The sequence below is a fragment of the Actinia tenebrosa genome, unplaced genomic scaffold (assembly GCF_029948245.1).
Source record: "Actinia tenebrosa isolate PJP-AT-01 unplaced genomic scaffold, QUT_ActTen_1.0 PGA_scaffold1__47_contigs__length_23844297, whole genome shotgun sequence".
NCBI classification, from domain to species: Eukaryota; Metazoa; Cnidaria; class Anthozoa; order Actiniaria; family Actiniidae; genus Actinia; species Actinia tenebrosa.
This window is the reverse complement of record NW_028292578.1, coordinates 23,617,245-23,636,823: the sequence shown is the minus strand read 5'-3', so window position 1 is coordinate 23,636,823 and position 19,579 is coordinate 23,617,245. Positions and strand designations below refer to the sequence as shown.

General features: G+C 39.1%; 2 protein-coding genes across 2 annotated transcripts in view; one reads left to right on the top strand and one right to left on the bottom strand.

The window, feature by feature from the left end:
• Nucleotides 1–789: 789 nt before the first annotated feature.
• On the top strand, nt 790–16,975 carry LOC116289155 (uncharacterized). The gene is made up of 14 exons (XM_031696035.2): nt 790–1,730; nt 2,470–2,847; nt 3,714–3,890; nt 5,414–5,699; nt 7,190–7,308; nt 7,890–8,641; nt 9,693–10,468; nt 10,813–10,939; nt 11,130–11,242; nt 12,340–12,538; nt 12,968–13,146; nt 13,445–13,590; nt 14,447–14,690; nt 15,066–16,975. Exons 1-14 carry the CDS (start codon nt 1,247–1,249, stop codon nt 15,457–15,459), a joined length of 4,374 nt encoding a protein of 1,457 aa, XP_031551895.2. The 5' UTR covers nt 790–1,246; the 3' UTR covers nt 15,460–16,975.
• The window catches only part of LOC116289154 (uncharacterized), a 21,973-nt gene continuing 19,209 nt past the window's right edge, over nt 16,816–19,579 (bottom strand). Inside the window, exons 21-23 of the mRNA XM_031696034.2 lie at nt 18,803–19,286; nt 17,873–18,203; nt 16,816–17,363 (exon numbers count right to left, since the gene is read on the bottom strand). Of these exons, the coding sequence (XP_031551894.2) occupies nt 17,876–18,203; nt 18,803–19,286 (812 nt within the window). The 3' untranslated portion in view covers nt 16,816–17,363; nt 17,873–17,875. The remainder of the gene's footprint in view (nt 17,364–17,872; nt 18,204–18,802; nt 19,287–19,579) is intronic.

Genomic DNA, 19,579 nt, shown 5'->3' with positions numbered 1-19,579 from the left:
ATATCATTGTCATTGAATAATTGATTAACAGTCGTTCGGATAGTCGGAAACTTAAGCAGCGTGAATAAGTATTCAATGTGATGTACAACGTGAAGCAGATCTGAACGGATATCAGATTAGAGCGGTTTTCATAAACCTGTGAAATACACTAGCCTAATACAAATTAGAAAACTCATTAATAATTCATGAGGAAAACACAATAGAAATCATGACCATGAAGGTGATTTTATATCGGATAAAGATTCGTCTTCATTTGCATAAACTTTAACTTGGATTTTCTCTATCAAACTTGGTTCATTTCGTAAAAAAATCGGTACACAATGAGAACAAACATCATAAGTTTTCTAAGCCGTTCAATAATCTCGCAGATCGTGGTTTATCGGGTCTAAAACCACTCGGCTGCGCCTCGTGTTTTATACCCGATAAAACACTCCTGCTCGTTTATTAAACATTACTTAGTAGACCCTAATTCCATTGTGTCCTTTTGTAGTTATTTCACTATTACACACGATATCTGTTTCACGCGTCTATGAAAATCGCTACTTCGGCGGCCAATTTGGATCGCCAACCTGAAATGTACAGGGGTGTTCAGGGTGCAAGATGACTTCAATTGATAATTTTTAAAAAACCAACAAAAGACGAATTAAGACGGCACATCGATCATCTTTACCCATAAAAGAAAGACAAACACGAAATTATATTTGCTCCGTCATCTTAATTAATTTTGTTTTGTTTTGCTCTCATAATTTATTCTGTACTGGGGTTCCTGTGGTACTTTTCTCGGAAGTGTTGACTCGACTAGGCAGACATCTTTCGCTTCCCCATAAAACATCAAGATGAAAGACAAAGGCCACGATATTTAACAAGCTACATTAACAGTATCGATATCTATCGTATTTACTTCTTCTTACGAAGTTGGGGACGAAATTTCGACGTTACGTGCCGAAGAATTAATGAAACGAAAAACGCGGAAAGCCTGAAGAAAAGCTACATCTTCGTTCATCTTGTCTCAAAAACGACTATTCGCAGCCTCTCTGCTACTTTATTCACTGCTACTCAAAGAAGAAACATTTCTAAATACCTAAGGGAACGTTTACTAAAGTTCAACAACGAATAAAAATCCTTTTTTTTTTTTTGCTTGAATAACCATCAGCTATTTTCCTTCATTAAATAGGGTAAACTTTGAGCTACGTCGAGAAATTTTAGCACACCTTTTATTGCTTAGTTATCATTTATAGTTAATCCAATGTTTTCCGACGATGAAGAGCTGTACTACTACACCAGGCGAGATTATGCCTATGATACTGATGACAGTGGTCCATACTATGATGATGATGATTACTACGATGACTATGATTATTATGATAGCGATAGTGAGGCCAGATATGCCAGGAGACTTGCTGAATACAAGATTAAGAGTGAAAAGGAAAAACTATCAAAAGAATTGGAAGATGGCAAGAATAATGCCGATAACACCCCAAAAGTGTTTCAGTGTAGCTCACTGGTTAATATCTGTGCAAGATATTTGGCATTAAACTTCCCTTTCGCATACCTTCAAGACAGGTTTCCACCTATACCAGATGATCTGCAGCTGAAAGTGATTAGGTTTTCATTTCCAGACAGCGAGGAGAAGATTAGAAAGTATGCAGAGTTTAGTCGGTCGGGAGCAGATATAAACTATCCATCAAAACTGTGTAGTGCTGGCAAAGTGAAAGATATGATGCAGATAGGTAAGCATTTTGTTTATTTGAACCATTATATAATAACATGTAATAAATCTCACTTCCTTATTGGTCGTTGGGTGCATGCTTTATGTGAGCACAAAGCACACAAGCACTACACTTTTTCATCCTTCATATTCAAAATAATGGTTGTCTAACAGTTGGGCAATGAATGTTTTATTAGTTAGAGCAGGCTGATTATTTTGATCATTTTTGACATTAAGAGGAAATTTTTTTCAAGAATAAGCAATAATGGCAAAAAGCGCCAAAAACTAGACTTTCGTATGAGTGTTGATCCCAATTTTCGTTTTGGGTTAATTCTCAAAACCTTTTTTAAACAGTTAGAAACTTATGTACTATGATAAAATGCCTGTTTGAAACAGTATTTTCAATTGTACAAAAAGATGTTTTGTTGCATTTGTGTTAGGATGTTGCTTTGTCAGCTTTTTTATAGAAAATATATGGGAAATAAGCAAATGAAGGTCTAAACCTCATTTTTGAATAAAAGTTTTGCTTTGGGTTAACACTTTGATTCCACTTTCATCGGTCCTCTTCACTTCAAACAAGTTAAACTTTCTGAATAACAAGATTTTAGCCGTGTACAACAGCCTTTCTTCAAGAAAATAGTTATTGGCCCTCACTGCTTGAATACGAAAAGAATTCTTTCTTAATATAAAAGTATTATGTGTGAGTATTCAGTGAAATTTATCTAGCATAAACTTGAAACTGTTTACATTAATCTTCGTAGGGTTTCGACTAAGTGCCAGCGTGGAAGACAAGTATGTAACAATTCATTTTGATCGTGGTAAGATCACTTCTGCACAATGCACCTGCGACTCCTCATCAAGCTGGTGCCTTCATGTCATTGCTACTGCTTTGATGAGAATCCGAAATGCCGACAGCCTTGACCAATCCAAAATGAGATTGCCTGTATCAGATGCTCTGAATGACCTAAGCCGTGAACAGCTTTTGAAGTTTTCGGAGTATCTTTTGTATCATCACCAAAATCAAAAAATTGTGGAGACTGCGCAGGGTTTGATTGACAAGTTGGTGAATCGCCATGGTGACTATAGTGAGGACCAGATTAATGTTGTTGATGGAGCTCCAGACCCTACTGCTGGACCAGGTATGTGAATACTCAGGGATTTCAGATGCAAGTAAGGGTTAGCAGAGCTCAAGCTACCCAGTAGTGCTTTACCATTTTAGTTTAAAATTATTTCTTTAATGATAGACCTTTCCTGAATTCACTTGGATGACCATGAAAAATGGTTTGAAGAACTGAGATTGAACTTGATTCATTTATTCATCAAGTGCAACCTCGGCTCAAAACCATTGTTTTGTGGTCATTCAGGCGAATTTGAGACAGGTATATTCCAGTAAATTTGCACACTAGGTAATCCTATGGGACTGAGTAAAATTAAGTATTCATTCCAGGAGTGTTTTCAGAGTTTTGAAATTGTTGCATTTATGTAATACATGTAATCAGTATGAGTGGCTCGAGGAGTAGGCGAGAGTTTGTATATCGGATACAACACGGACACGAATACTGTAGATTGCTTATCAAACGTCTAAGTTAGTTCCTTTGTGTTTCACTGAAATTTTCAAAATTAAAGTGAATCTGCCCAAGAAAATCCAAGTTAAAGTTTATGCAAATGAACACGATTCTGTATCTGATTTACAGAACTCTTTACGGTCGTGATTTCTATTGTGTTTTCCTCATGAATTATTAATGAGTTTGATAATATAAATTACAATCTTTGATATTAAATTAAAAATAATTAAATTCTGCTTTTGAAAATTCAAAATTTGATATCATAATAAACTGTATTTCATTCTCATTCATATCCTTGAGTAAAAACCTACAAATAAATACATTTATCAAGTCAAGTTCAATCGATATTGAGGATTGTAGCCAAATACTCTCTGCCAGCAATTGTCTGGATATGTAGTGAGTAACTTTTAATCATTCATGATATTTTTTTATTTTTTTAGGCATTGATGAAGAATGTCATTGGTTTGTGTGTACTACAGGCTTCAAGGAAAATTGTAGTAATCTGATCTATGAGCCAGCAGACAATTTAGGGTTTGCACCGTTAGAAAACAAGGATGATAATACTCTTCTTCATGAGCTGTGGTACAGAAATCGATGTAATTATCCATTAGTACAAGGTTAGTAGGTATCATATATCCTCTGGCTGAATTTCACCCGGGGGGGTACTACCACCCCAACTTAGGGGTGTGCTGCCATGACCTCAAAACCCTGACCCTATCCCAGACCTAAAATTTTGATTTTACATACCCTACCCCAGACTACAACTAAGAATTGTACACCCTATCCCAGACTAAAAGACAGAAAAGACGTTTTTTCAACAGATTGCAATCAATATTTACTAACGTTTTTATTGTTTTTGTGCCGGCAGAAAGCGTAGCCTATTCGCCAGACAAAAATGACCAAGTCGTTAACCCTATCCCAGAATAAAATGATACCCTATCCCAGACAAAATGTCAAAAAATGATACCCTACCCCAGACCCAAAAGCCAAAAAACCATACCCTATAGGGCGGCACATACCCCTATAGCAAATATAAGGGAGTACCTCCCCCCCCCCCCCCCCCCCCCCCCCGGGGAATTTCACAGCTGCCTATGTCATTGATTTTGTTGTTGTTGAGAAGAAGAGGGTTCAAAGCTCAATAAGTTTCTTTCTCAGAAGATGAGGTGCTTTAATATTCAAGGGGGTTGATGCAATAGAGAATTTTTGGTAATCATACAATGCCTGCTTATGACACACATTGGAACACATTAGAACATACCTAGTATCAATTTGTATTTTAAAATAATTATAAATTATACACTTGCGCATGCTTGAAGGCTTGGGGAAAGTTTTCACCTACATCTTGACCTACATCGATATAAGCATCTCTGGATATTGATTAAAAGTGAATTATTTCTCCTGACTTTCCTTTTAAAACAAATATTAAATAGAATATAAAATAGTTAGTGGAAAGCACAGCTGGTGTGCACTGCTAATGCATTGCATCTCATCAATGTGACCAGGGTTTGAGTCCTGCTGGGCTTGGAGGAGTCCTGCTGGGCTTGGAGTCGTATGTGGCCAGAGTCGTATGTGTGTTTGTTGGTTCTCTCCTGTGTTGCGAGACGTTTTCTCTGGGTTATCTGGCTTTTCTACCTTTAATTCTTAAATGTACCTAAATATCAACCTTTATATTCCAATTTGATCTTCTGTCTAGGAGATATTTTCAATAAAATATATATAAAATAAAATAAATTTTCAATTTTGCTCTATATATTGTAATCAAAACGGTTATTCATCTAGACGTTTAGAAGAAGAATTTACAATTTTTATCAAGTATTCCAATTTTTCCAACCCTTAAGCCCCGTTTACATTGGCGATTTTTGCGGCGATTTATGCTGCGATTTTCGTGGCAATTTTCAGGAATATTAAATCTTTTGCCTCATCCTTTAAAAGAGACATTAATCTGGGAAAATCTTGGTATTCTGGAAAAAACTTTACAAGTAAATTCTTTACCATTATTTATTACGCATTTATAATGGACAGAATCGCAAAAAAATCGCAGCAAAAATCGCCGCAAAAATCGCTAGTGTAAACGGGGCTTTAAAGTGTCTGTTGATTATTTACGAGAAATTTTATTCAAATAGTTCCGGGTCTTTTTCAGATGATATTGATACTGAAGTTGGTTCTGAATTCTACTGCCCATACTCACTAGAGCGCCGTCAAGATTCTTCCAGAATCTTAGAGACAGTTTTAGAGCTGTTGAAAGATGACAGCATGAGTGGTCTCATTGCCATAAAGTCCTGCACAGAACAGGTGCTGTCACGTCTCGAGAAAAAAGGATCCCCTTACGAATCACGCCGTTTGCGCTCATCTACATTACAAGAAGTTAACAAGCCTCTCTATCCCTGTGGGTCGCCAGCTATGGGGTTTACAGCTCGGCCTTTTAGGTAAGTGAATATGTGGCTGGTTGACTAATGATACAGTCGACTCTCTTTGAACGACCACTCTCGTAAGCGACCATCTCCCATAAGCGACCACATTTTGAATTTCCCGTTTTGTTCCCCATATAAACTCTGCAAAAAAAACTCTCTCGTAAGCAACCACTCACGTAAGCGACTGCGTCCACCTTTGGGGTTAAAATTTTGGAATTTTTCATTGTTTTTCCTCTCCCGTAAACGAGCACCCAAGAGCCAGTCAATGACAGATCCTTTAACAATAAAATATTTAAGAACATAGAATCATCGGGTATTGAAAACCCGACGAAATATTGACAATTACACTACTGTAAACATGTAGCACATTCAAAATTTTGATCAAAACATTTTAATCGTTAATACAGTAGTTTTTACACGTGAGTTACAAAATTATAAATGGTTTAGGCTTCCTGTGTTGGGATTCCCATTGTTTGGGCTTCCTGTGTTAACTCTCGTAAGCTGCCATCTTCCGTAAGCGACCACTCTTTCCTGGCCCCGAGGCGGTCGCTTACGGGAGAGTCGACTGTATTCAGCTTTTAAAAGATAATGTAGCTGTTATTCTTTTAGAAGTTCAGGTCGGGCGAGTTCAAGTGCAGTTTAGCCGCATATTTTTTTTGATATGCAACTGTGTTGCTGTTATTGTTGCTGTTTCAGTTTCTGTGACTGCTATAGTTGTATTTGTGGTTGTAGTCGTTTTGTCGCTGGTATTCACTAAGATTTCTGAGTATGAGTTTCATAAAAGCGAAAACGAGAGGATGCATTAAAAGGGTTTTTTCTGTGATGTGTGTATGTCTATGCAGAAATATAAGTGAGATCGAAAATTAGAGAAGTTTTATTATGATTGACAAAGACATGGTGCCTTGCCATGGACAAAACTGCAAAATTTCAATTGTTGTTTATAATCTGTATCCTCTTTCGCTTGTACTGTGGGCATGCATAGTGTTGTTAGAGCAGTTTTCGTATGACGGTGAAAAGCTCAGTGCCGTATGCGTGCCGTGCCGTAACCGTGATGTTTTCTAGAATTTTGATTGGCTGATTGTTTTCTCGCGCAATGTGATTGGTCTGGCAGTGCCGTGACATTGGCGTGACCGTGTCCGCGTCGTGTTCATTCCGTGTTTTGGGCATTTAATTGGATGGAGAGTAGAATCCCACGCAATGTAATTGGTCTGGCAGTCCCTAGACTTTGGCCTGACCGTGTCTGCGCTGTGCGTTTTGGAAGGAGAGTAAATTCTCTCGTGCAATCTGATTGGTCTGGCGTATGAATTGCCGTGTCACGACCGCGTTTGTGCAGCGAGCGTTACAGTCATACGAAAACGAACTGCTCTGTCGTTCAACTTTCTTTACGAAAGTTATACCAGGGTAATGATCTTGGAGCTGTGATTGGTGGGCTGTTTATCCCGCATGAACCGTGACCATGTCTTTCTGTGGGTTTCTAGCTACTTTATTTTGCGTAATATTATTAGGTGTTGGACTCTGTGTGATGAACTCTCGGTCCTGTGGCAGCTTGCTGTACTCAACCCAAAAATGAACTTGAAAGAAAAACAGCAAGTCAGTCTTGAATTGATGAAATGGAGCGAAGAAGGTAACAACGCCCACGATTTTACATGTGTTGTTTTGTCTATCTGCCCGCCTGTAACTGTGTAAGTGTATCTCTATGGCTGTCGATCTGTTTTTCCATATACCAATATTCCTGTCTGTCTGTCCGTCCATCCGTTTGTCTGTTTGTCTGTCTGTCTGGTTGTCTGTACATCTATCTGTTTGTCTTTCTGTCTTTCTGTCTGTCTGTCCATCTGCATGTCTGTCTGTTTTTTTGTTTTTGTACATCTATCTGTTTGTCTTTCTGTCTGTCTTTCTGTCCATCTGTCTGTATGTCTGTCTGTTTTTTTGTTTTTGTACATCTGTTTGTCTTTCTGTCTGTCTGTCTGTCCATCTGTTTTTTTGTCTATCTCCCTGCCTGCCTGTCTGTCTACACTTAGGTATTTTCTTTCTCTGACTTCCTGTTTCTCCGACTTGCTTTTGTTTAAGTGTCTGCTTGTCTGTCTGTCTGTCTGCCTGTTTGTCTGCCTGTTTGTCTGCCTGTTTGTCTGTCTGTCTGTCTTTCTGTTTGTATGCTCTTCTCTTTACCGCTCATCTATTTATCCTCTCTTTTCCCTATCGTCACAGCCGCAACAGGCTGCTACATCGAAAAGCTCAAGCCATGGAAAGGTCTAGAAGTGGCGTACAACCTATGCCAATACATCGACTGGCATCAACCTCACATGCAGGCCATACTACAGGATAAAATACCTTCCAACTATGCCATCAATGGATGCACACTAGTACATATAAACGCTGAAAGAACCACTGTCAAGAAGTATCCTTCCATAACCTGTCATCTACCGTACAGTTTCTATTATGGGTCAATAACTCTTGATATCCACACTTGGTGTTCAATCATCAACGCCTTACAGGTACATAACTACAGAAAACCTGCTGTACACATCGCTTTTGGCCTCGCCCTTGGCTTTATTTCTCTCTTCCGCAACAACATCGAAACAAGAACTCGGTTTTCGAATATCCCTGTTTTGAATAGCTGTACTCTTGATCACAATTCAAAACGCTCAGAGAAAATCGCCGAGGAGGATGGAGTTGAAGGCATGGATATCGATGACGAGAAACCTGGAATATCTTGTGCTGAGATATGGCCTGCAGATACACTGCTGTCTCTACGCTGCTTCGCTTTTCTGTGTGAGTTCTTGTCAAGGAACGATGACGAAGTGGAATCTTTGATTACTTCGCACAAGGGGCTGGGTCCTGAGAATAGTGATCTGGCCACTTCTCTGAGTAAGATTTCTAGTGCAAATTCGCTTCGGTTTCAAACTGCGGCGATTGGTTTGTTTTTACCGAGGTTTCCAATGGCAGTCATGAGGCAGGAGGTAAGAGATTATTTTTCATCATACTATTACTAATTAATTTAGACCAGTCAGAACGAACGAATGAATGAATGAACGTGTGAGTAAACCAAAGAATGCATTTTTTTTCAACGAATGAACGAATGAATGCGTGAGTGAGTGATCGAATATATGTGTGAGTGAATGATTAAATGAATAAATGAAATAAAATAAATAAATTGACTTTATTTAACGAGGGTGACATACATTACTGGTAACCCAGTTGTTTCCATTATGGCCCTCCTACAATTAATAAACTGAAATGAAATGATCAAAGAAACAGAAATTGTGTTAAAAATCCCAACTGGCAAGGAGGCAAACCAGTTGGCTATTTACAAGCATGGTCGAGAATCTGAATCTGAACTAATCAGTGACCAGGACAAATACAGTCTCAGCTAGTGGCCAATGAATGCCTAACTGTTTGATGGATAGCTGGTTAGATGGATGGATGAATGGATGCATGCATGGATAAATAGAGGAATGGTTGTATGGATGGATGAATAAATAAGTACCTGATTCGCTAGATGAATTACTGGATGAATAAGAAATGAGTGCATAAAGGAATAATAGATGTGATGATCAACACATCTATCATTATTTCACCACAGTTCTACCCATTCAATGTTCACACTTATTACATATAGTGGCTTGATGAACCCAACGAAAATGACAGCTCGCCAACAGGATTGGCTTCATAGCTCAGCTGGTAGAGCATCGCACCGGCATCACAGAGGTCATGGGTTCGATTCCCGTTGAAGCTTGAAATCATTTTTTCAAGTCTTTCTTTACAGCGTTCCCTTAGATCGCTCATTCACTGTGATGATCAACACATCTATCAGGAATAATAGAGTTGATCAGGGATAGTTGAATAGTGGAGTGAGTAAATGTAAACGAATGCATATTGAATAAACCTTCGAAAGAATGGCATAAATATATAAATGGAAAAAAGCAACATCAGCAAAAAACAAAAACAAAATACAATCAAACAAATTAACTTATGGTCTCAAAACATTTGTTTGTTTTATAATGTTACCAGGCAGAACAATACGACCTCGAGAATTGGCTGTCCTCTCAACTACTCGAATCCAAACCAACACCAGATGACATGGGTTTCCTGAACCATCTGTGTACGGTGGCTCTAAAGGATGGCAGTCACTGGCCTCTATCTCCTCCTTGTTCTTTCACCAGAATCACTCTTCATCACTGCTTCAAGGATTCGAATTCCTCGGCTGTAGCTGTGAGTAATCCATTACAAAACAAGGCCCTTATACTTGAGCTCGCGTTCCAGGTATTGGATTTTACACAAGTCGTAGATTCCCATGGTTGGACTTTGTTCGAGTTTTCGACTGCCGTTTCCTGGTCTAAGCTTGCCGAGCTGTCGCTGAGTTGTTTGGCGGGCTTTACGTCTTACACAGAGCGAGCTATGACGTCTATTTTAAAGCAGAGTGGCATCTTTGGGCCTGGGAAACACAACCACCTCGTTAAAGCATCCCCTGAGGAAATCCGAAGTAGTAGGCAATGGATAAGGACTACAATGGATGGAAAGAGCAAAATCTGTTTCGCTCTTGCCAAAGCCTTAATCACACGTCTAAGAAGGTCATCATCTAAGAAGGGCTCAAACCTGACTAGCAGGATAGTCCCACTGAGGGAACTATTCAGCAGTACCCGAAACAAACTTATTGATGTGTTCCCTAAAATCGAGAGCCCCTTGGCGATAATGGCCCTGAAGAAGTGTGCCATACGCCTTGGTGCGCACAGTGTGTACTTAGAGAAGACGTCGAATAGGAGTTACAGCCACGGGTCAGCTATAAGGTAAGGTAGTTTCTTACAGAACAGTGGTTGTCCTCGTTATTAACAGTAGATTGTATTTGTCCCCGGCCAAAGGGGTCTGGGAATAGGATCCAGTCTTCTAACCCTCTCCCGTCCATTCTAGATCTGAGCATCCCAGGATGATGTAATTTTCATCGTTTTTTTTTTTTTTTTTTTTTTTTTTTTACAATTTAATCCCCCCTCCCCATCCCTCCATGCCCATAAAAAAATAAACGGTCCCTTGAGTGTAAATTGTGAATGAGCACCAGTCATTTTATTTCACTTCCCAATCCTTTTATAACCGGGCCGATTTCAGAATATAATTTTTATTGCAATATTCACTCCAGGTGGCTGATAGAATGCTCCATTGAGTGTGGTTTATGGGGACTCCGATGTCTGATCAACAGTCACTCAGATATCAGCGACTTCATGCAGCATGAAGAGGCAATCAATTTGTGTAAAAGCATCTTGAAGGTAGGTATACCAAGGAAACGACTAAATCAGTTTCGTTTTATCGGGCCGCTTTGTAGGGAGCGTTCTTCGTTTACCAGTCCCTGACAAGGTCTGCGTTGAAACCATGAATACGTGCTAAGAGATTCCACATTTTCTTTTAAAGCTTACGATCTAAGTGATTTATTCTTTTCTTATTTTTGATCTACTGTAGAAGAGAGACGACAGTATGATTTCCATGGTGAAGGAAATACTGCTGTCTTTATTAAAACAAGCAGTGAGGACTGAGTCCATGGATAATATCAGAGATATTCTTGTGACTTGCAGGTAAATAGACAACTGATCGATTGTCCTGCTGTTATCCTATCAAGCGACCTACTAACCAGTCCACTTACTCATCGAACCACTCAATGCAACCAGCCAACCACTCAATCAGACAAACAACCAACTACGTCACCCATCAACAACCAGTGTACCAACCTACCAACTAACCTAACAACCCAATCACACAAAGGCTAACCAAACAATTAGACAACCGACCATCCAACCGAGTGACTCATTAACAACCAGTGTACCAACTAACCTAACAATCCCAAGCACCCAAAAGCTATAACCAAACAATTAGACAACCCACCATCCAACCGAGTGACTCATTAATAACCAGTGTACCAACTAACCTAACAACCCAATCACACAAAAGCTAACCAAACAATTAGACAACCAACCATCCAACCGAGTGACTCATTAACAACCAGTGTACCAACTATCCTTACAACCCAATTATCCGACAACAACTGACCAGATGACCACACAAGCCAACCAGCCAACTAACCCAGTTACCCACAAACAACTATAGTACCAACAAACTAACATACCAACCCAGTCACCGTTCACCAACAACTGACCAAACAACCAGACAATCAACTAAACAAACAAACTAAAGAAGCTAAAATCATATATCAATTTACTCATCGACCAAGCATACAGCCAACTCCATCAATGGAAAACAACCAAACAAAAAACCAGCTCACCCAACCATACCCACAAACCAAAACACCTCCAATAACCTCAGTACAGACTTTACCCATTTCACCCACCAAACAGTTTCCATAATCTGTAGTCTGGATCCGGTAACGGGAAAATATTATTTTCTTTTAAAATGTTCCTTCTTAAGTCAAAACAGAGAGAGCCACACAGCTACTTATTAACACCATCATGGGTGAAGCCACCCACCACAAACAGAGATACCCACAGAGCTACTTATTTACACCATCATGGATGAAGCCACCCACCACAAACAGAGATAACCACAGAGCTACTTATTAACACCATCATGGGTGAAGCCACCCACCTGACAACTCTGACAACTCCCACTTACCTGATTCAACAACCCATTAAAATATTCCTTCTTTATATCAAAACAGAGAGAACCACAGAGATACCAGTTACTTATTAACACCATGGGCCTGTCAACACATCCACGACATGGCACTATGTAACACTGTCCACTTTGAGTCTCTGATGTTCGCTTCCGAGCAAGCCTTTAAGTGTTACAACTATAAATTGAACCAAATTACAAATGAAAACCAAAGAATGAAAGCATCGGACGGAGGGATGGGTCTGGTAAGGCAGATAAAAACCTTTACTTTTTATCGAACCCTGAAATAACCTCTGGGCTGATCTAAGTCAGGGCGTGGCTATCTCACAGATCGAACCCTCAAACATCCTCTGGGCTGATCTAAGTCAGGGCATGACTAACTCACAGATCGAAACCTGAAACAACCTCTGGGCTGATCTAAGTCAGGGCATGGCTAACTCACAGGTCGAACCCTGAAACAACCTCTGGGCTGATCTAAGTCAGGGCACGGCTAACTCACTGATCAAACACTTAAACAACCTCTGGGCTGATCTAAGTGGCTAACTCGCAGGTCGAAACCTGAAACAATCTCTTTAGAAGAAACATTAATTAAAATTGTTGTGAAGGTCTGCAAAAATGTTTGGGAGCAGAGAAATGCGAAGTAATAAAAATAAACTGCTTGTTTTTTTCTGCAGAAGCGACTATTCAACGAAGGTCGTGAAGATTCTGATAGCGAGGAACCAGCCAAGACGTACATACCCTTAAACCCTTACATAACACCTAACAAACCACACCCTTACCTTGAACTGTCTTTTAAGCTTGGTCTCATGGGACTCACTGCTTTAACCAGAGGAAATGAAAGTCCCCTGAGAAGGTATAACAGAGAATACTAAATGGCCGCGCGAAGATACGGATCTTCGAGTGTTGAGGTGATAACTTACTAGTGAGCGCAGCGAAAAATGGTCAAAAATATAAAGGGGGCTTTGAAGTTTTCTTTCTATTCCAATTATAGAAACATAACTAACATCCCGAAAGGGAGGGGGGCTACAGCTCCCGTTTGCATCCCCACTGGATCCGCCCCTGAATCCCCCTGTCCTCCCCTTGCCCCCTTCCTACCATCACTTGCTGCCAATACTAAAGTCTATTGGTTGTGTTTGTGTTTGATACATGAGGTATCGCAGGTCTGATCGCGATAAGAAAGAACGTCTACAAGAGTTCTGTGAAGTAGTCTGCTACATCGCCACCAAGAAATGGCTTGATATGGAAAACAAGCAAGGAGAAGGCTCAAGTAAAAGATTCTCCGCTTCAAGTTCTACTGGTAAGATCTTCTATTGGTTCTCATTGTAAACTTTTCCTCAGTTTTGTTAAGAGGTTCATTTTTATCCCATTCGGATAAAGGTGTTTGCTTTGCTTTGCACCATCACGTGATGGCAGCCTTAACAGGTGGCAGGAACAATAGTCCCCTTCACAGTTCTCTGTGCCATCTTGAAAGGTAGCCGTGTCTTTGCATAGCGGCGAGACGAACGGCAAGCTTGCAATGATAGGGGGAAATTGTCCAATAATTGTGTTAAAAAGGTCTCTATCATTGCAAGCTCACTTTTCGTCCCGCTTCGAAGCAAAGGCATTGCTACCTTTGAAGATGGCGCAGAAAACTGTGAAGGGGACTATTGAATCTGGTCTAATCTGATTTACAGGAGAAAGAATTCAGCTTCCCAGGGGAAAAGAACCTATTTTCATGACTGCTATTACGTGATGGCGCAAAACCAGAATTAGAGGGGAGGGGTTAGGTAATCCTGGATAAAAGCACCTGCATTTTGTACTCAAATATCTCCAAAGCTAAAATTAAGTTCAATTGATGCATTAATGGATGTACTGTCAATGAATATAAAGAGCAAGGAAAACAAAATATATACAAACGAATATACAAGAATTTCTGTACAGAAATAGTGGCTATAGACACCCAGTATCGAGCATTTCAAGGAGTCCATGAGAGGGGGTACACATCGGTACCGACTTCCTAAACCAATACTAACTGGGGTAACCGAGGACGATAGTATAACCTTAAAACCTGTAAACTAGAATAAATAAAAAACTTATGAAATGGAGTTCTCCCCGGAAATATTCTTTTGATCTCGTTCCTAAGAGCGTCTGTTGTTTATATCACGATTCTGCAGGTTCACGTCGGGGCATAGACGAGTCGTATATCTCGCGTTTTGTCACCGATCTTCTGAAGTCCGTTACCAACCCAATGCATCTGCTGAGTTTTCTTCGTGAGATGTCAAGCAGGCTCTTTCCAGAAATAGATGAAGACACGTGCAAGGCAATTAGAGCTGAGTTAAATACGGTCAGCAAGATTGAACTCGCTCAGCTACGGAAAGCTATCAACACCATCCCTTCTCTTCTGTTTCTGATTCAAAGGTATTTGACGTTATTCTGAAAGCATTTTTTTTTTTTTTTTTTTTTTGCTTTCGTTATCATGAATTTATTTTTATTTATTTATTTATTTTAAAGAATTGCCGGTCCTTGCTCAATTTATTTTTGGTTTCCTCTCTCTCTCTATTTTCTTTTAATATTTTCTTTTTTTTTCATTCAATCATTTTTTTCATGACATGTTCATTGATTGTTTCCTATCCTTTGTTTGCTTGATTGTTTGTTTAATTGTCTGTGTGAATGTCTTTTGGTCTGTATGTCTGTCTGTCAGACTATCTGTCTGTCTGTCTGTTCTTCTTTTTGTTTCCCACTCTCCGTCTTATCTCCATTTCGTTTTCATCATTCTCTTCTTTCTTGTTAAAGGATCGAGTCACAGTTCAAAGAACTTTTACTTGGTCCCAAAGTGACTTTACTCGTAAAGAACATCACCGATCGTAGACCTCATTCCTCTCACAAAGAACTACGCCCTGAGTTTGAATACCACGATCTTGAGGAAGACACTCTCAGAGATACACTCAAAGCTGCAAAAGAGGTGTTCGAACTGTTAGACTCCTCTGGAGAAAGCTTCAAAGAGCTGGTGTCTGCCATCCAGAAGAAGCACGAGGAGTTGAAGCCTGTGCTGGAGGGGATTTTGCTGGGAGAGGAAATTCCTCGGCATAGGGATGGTGAACTGTTCCGAAATCCGTTTTTCTTTTGGCCATTTATCCAGGAGTTACAATTTGGTCGAAGGCACCCGTTGGAAGAGTTTTTGAATTAGAACATTTCTTTTGGTTACCGGTAAAACTTACCTTTGTATTTCAGAAAGAGTATTGGCTGAATAACATTGGATTGCAGCCAATATTTTAGAGTAGGACATGTTGCACTTAATTAAGCGCGTTGATTAGATGATTAGGTACATTAGATGAGTTAGACGTTTTGGATGCCACAATCATGCGTTTGGGTAACTCATTCGAACTCAGGTTCAAAAGGTTAAATCATCGGAGCTAAGATCGAGAGGTATTGTGGGTAGTCGATATTCTGGGCATTTTAAGAGTGTTTTTATGCAGACATATGCATGAAGAGTAACTGCAATATGCATAATATCAGCCCCATTAATTGTTTACCCAAAACACCCCTCGGTTTTAGTTTTCATGAGTTATCCTCGTTGAACTCGACAATGATCTTTGAAATTGATGTTATACGGTGAAGTGGATTTGTGTCACTATGAACTCGTCATGCCTATTGGGGAAAGTTCTTTAGACTATTGGTTGGTAGTTAAAAGTGTATATCTGTCAACATGGAGATGCATATTGCTAATACCCCATTGGGACATTTGGTTAAAACATTGGATTAGCGAAAGTGGATATCTGTCAACATGGACCTGACATGCATATTGCAAATATCCTATTGGTTAAAACATTGGATGAGCGAAAGTGGATATCTGTCAACATGGACCTGACATGCATATTGCAAATATCCTATTGGTTAAAACATTGGATGAGCGAAAGTGGATATCTGTCAACATGGACCTGACATGCATATTGCAAATATCCTATTGGTTAAAACATTGAATGAGCGAAAGTGGATATCTGTCATTATTGAACTGACATGCATATTGCAAATATCCCATTAGGACATTTGGTCAACACATTGGATGGATATCTTTTATATCGGAGAGTGTATGCACGTATTTCTAATAGTCGTTATAACTGTAGTTGAGGTCAAGAAGCCCCACAAGAAGCTTGAAAAAACATGCTGTCCAAACAGTTGCTTGAGAATATTTTTAGATTACTTCGATTCTCAATATTAGGCGAACTCAGTAGTTGCGAGTTGCCGGTTGAAATGTGGTTTTTACCGCCACCAGCCAAAATATAATACGTCTGACTCGATAGTTTTGATTAACGGCCACGAAAACCCAATTTCACATCAAGCGGTTGAAATATCTGAGTTCACAGAATATGGAGAATTGCTGTAATTACAGTAGAAGTTTATCACAGGTTGTAGTTTATAATATGTTGTAGTTTCTAAGAAGCTGGTAAGTTTTTCAAAATCTACGTTCCTTATATGGGCGCTGCAGGGAAAGAATAGGAATAATAGCGATTAAGAATATACACTTCAGACGAAAACACGTTCAAAAGTTTGAAATGCTTTATTATACGAGTATCTAGTGAATACATGGTTGCATTAGAGCTTGCATTGAAGGAATATTTACCGTAACGGCTTGATATAATCAACACTGATATGTAATAAATGAGCTTTTTTTGTATCGCAAAGCAATAAACAAATGAATTTTCGATTATAGTCTTAATCCACACTTATATCATAACGCTTTGGACAATGAGGAATGCCGTTACTAACTTTGGTGATTTATTCGAATTAAAGTAAAAGAAAAGAAGTAAGAAAAACAAAGAAAAGTAAAAAGAAAGAAAAGATGAGGAAATGATTCAAATGGACTTGTAGGTGCTACATTATCCCTTCACAATTTTTTTGTTGAATTTCTACCAAAAATACAAGAATACAGGATTACATTTACTTTTGATTGGTAGTAAAAAACTTTGTAATACTGCACTATTCTATGTACTATTCACTTTTCTATAAAGCTATGCTCTCTTCTATGAAGCTAGAAAGATGCTAAGTTTTTTTCGTGGGATGATCCTTACGTCATGAAGTTGGCCATATGTCCTGTAAGAAGAAAAGAAAGGGGAGGAAAGCGTAAGTATACTGTGTAATACTTCATAATACTCTCGTGTATACTCATTATTTCCTACAATAAATTTGATTGTTTGCCATAAGCAAAGCTAATAGGCCAATTCATACAATGACAAATAATTCAGCCTACATCGAAGTGTTCTTCTTTCGATATTGCCCTAACATGTTAATAACCTTTTTTTCCAACAAAACTGATAGGTTTTCTTAGTGTGAAAAGGGGTGACAGCATTTTTCCAGTGAAAGATGGCGTTCAGCTTCGCTTTGCTAAATTACTACAGTTTTCCATATCCTGCGAACTCAGACTTTCCAACGGCTTGTGAAATGGGTTTTTCAAAGCCACGAGTCAAAAACAAAAGATACCGACTGATTATTTTTGATTGGCGGAAGCGATAAATCAAATTTCAGTGTGCAGCTTGTGACTACAGAGTTAGCAGAATATCGAAGACCGCAGTAAAGTGCAATTCGTTTTCTCATTTCTATACCTTTCAGTTCCAGTTGCACCAAAAATTCGATGTTTCCTTACAGACTTCTCGTCCCTTGCCAACCTCATCGGGAACGCAGCGACACTGCATACATCTCTTTCCTTTGGAATATTTTAGCATCACATTCTTTATCATTTCCGAGAAATATTTGTTAGTCTTGTCTTTCTCGAATCTCTTGACCATGAAGACTGCTCCTTCGGTTTTGGAGACAACTTTAACATACTCGTCTTCTTCTGGAAGCCGTTGTCTGTTTTTGCGAATGATTCCTTCAGGGTCCTTTCTGTAGTAGCGGTAACGATCAGTGTCTCCTCCGTACATTCCGTATTTGAAGCTATTTAAAAAAATAAAAAACAAAAACATGTCAGAACTCAATTGCTTAAAAATTTCTTTAGAGACAGGGCCTTCGAAAAGCATCACTTTTTCCCGATTAAAGATTTTTTTAAAAAGGATTTTATGCGTGCTTCATTTCAATGGTTGCTTATCTCGAGTCTCGACCAGATACTATAAAGTCTCTGCTAATAATAATTACAATTGAACGCCTGATATATTTACACAAGAATCTTATTAGTTGTCAAGGAATCAATTCTCAGTGGTCTTCAATTATGCCCAAGCCAACTACTGCGAGAGCATTGGTCAATGGCCTACTTCGACGATAAAGCGGCCATCTTGAATTATAAAGCAATATAAAGTCAGGGGGCAATACAATAAAATAGGCGGATAATATTATATGTGGGTAAGGTTAAACCAAGTGCCGTCTTTGGCTGTAATAGGAGGGCGTGATATAAAGAAACGTATAACATAAACTCACATTAGCTCTATAAGATGACCGACGTGTCGTCAGAGTAGTAATTTGTTACTAATGACTATGTATTTCTCTTTTAGGAATGATTGGCGATCTCAACTGATGATAAGAGGAACATTAATACTTACTAGTAATCACCAATGACGATCAGTTTTGCATCGATGCTCTTCATAGCCTTGCTGACAAAATCACTTGTCAGATCACTGTCTTTCACGCGTCTGCTGTCTGTCACCAAAAGGAAGATCTTCTTGGCACCAGGGCGGAAAGGATACTTCGTGGCATGGTAAATTCCCATATAACCATCGCTGATATTCATATCATAAGAGGCGAAGTCTAGTGTTTTGCTTGCCTGAATGAGCTCTATGTTGGAACCAAGGAACTTGCCATTCAATGTATGGGTGTGTCCTTTCCAATGAAGCGGTTGTCTTCCGCTGAATCCAACCAATCCAAATTGCGGGCGAATGTTGTTGTTAAGCAAGTTCATGTTTATTCTTGAAATGAGTTTGGGAATGTTACGTGTGACCTGCTTCATGTTTCTTCCCTCGCTACTGATAACCATTATGTCCACTTCTCTTGTTGATACCATGAATCTGGTCTGTTCATTGCAATCAGCTATAAGAGAAGTAAAGTGGTTTATTGCAAAAACTTCATGGGTAGCGCGGTCTATCATCGCCGACATTGTCGTTGTAAACATTAACGAAGGAATTAGCTCATTCGTTTTTTAAAAACCATCAACCTTTCCCTGTAAGGGGTCTCTTTTATGAGGTTCTTTTCATACGCACCAACATGTATAATAGACAACGCTCGACTCGAATACTGACTTTGCGTTTTGAAAAAGACTCGTAGCAAGGAAAAGGAAATTTCATCAAACAACTAAAAAAATTTCAAGCTCTATATTTCTTTAC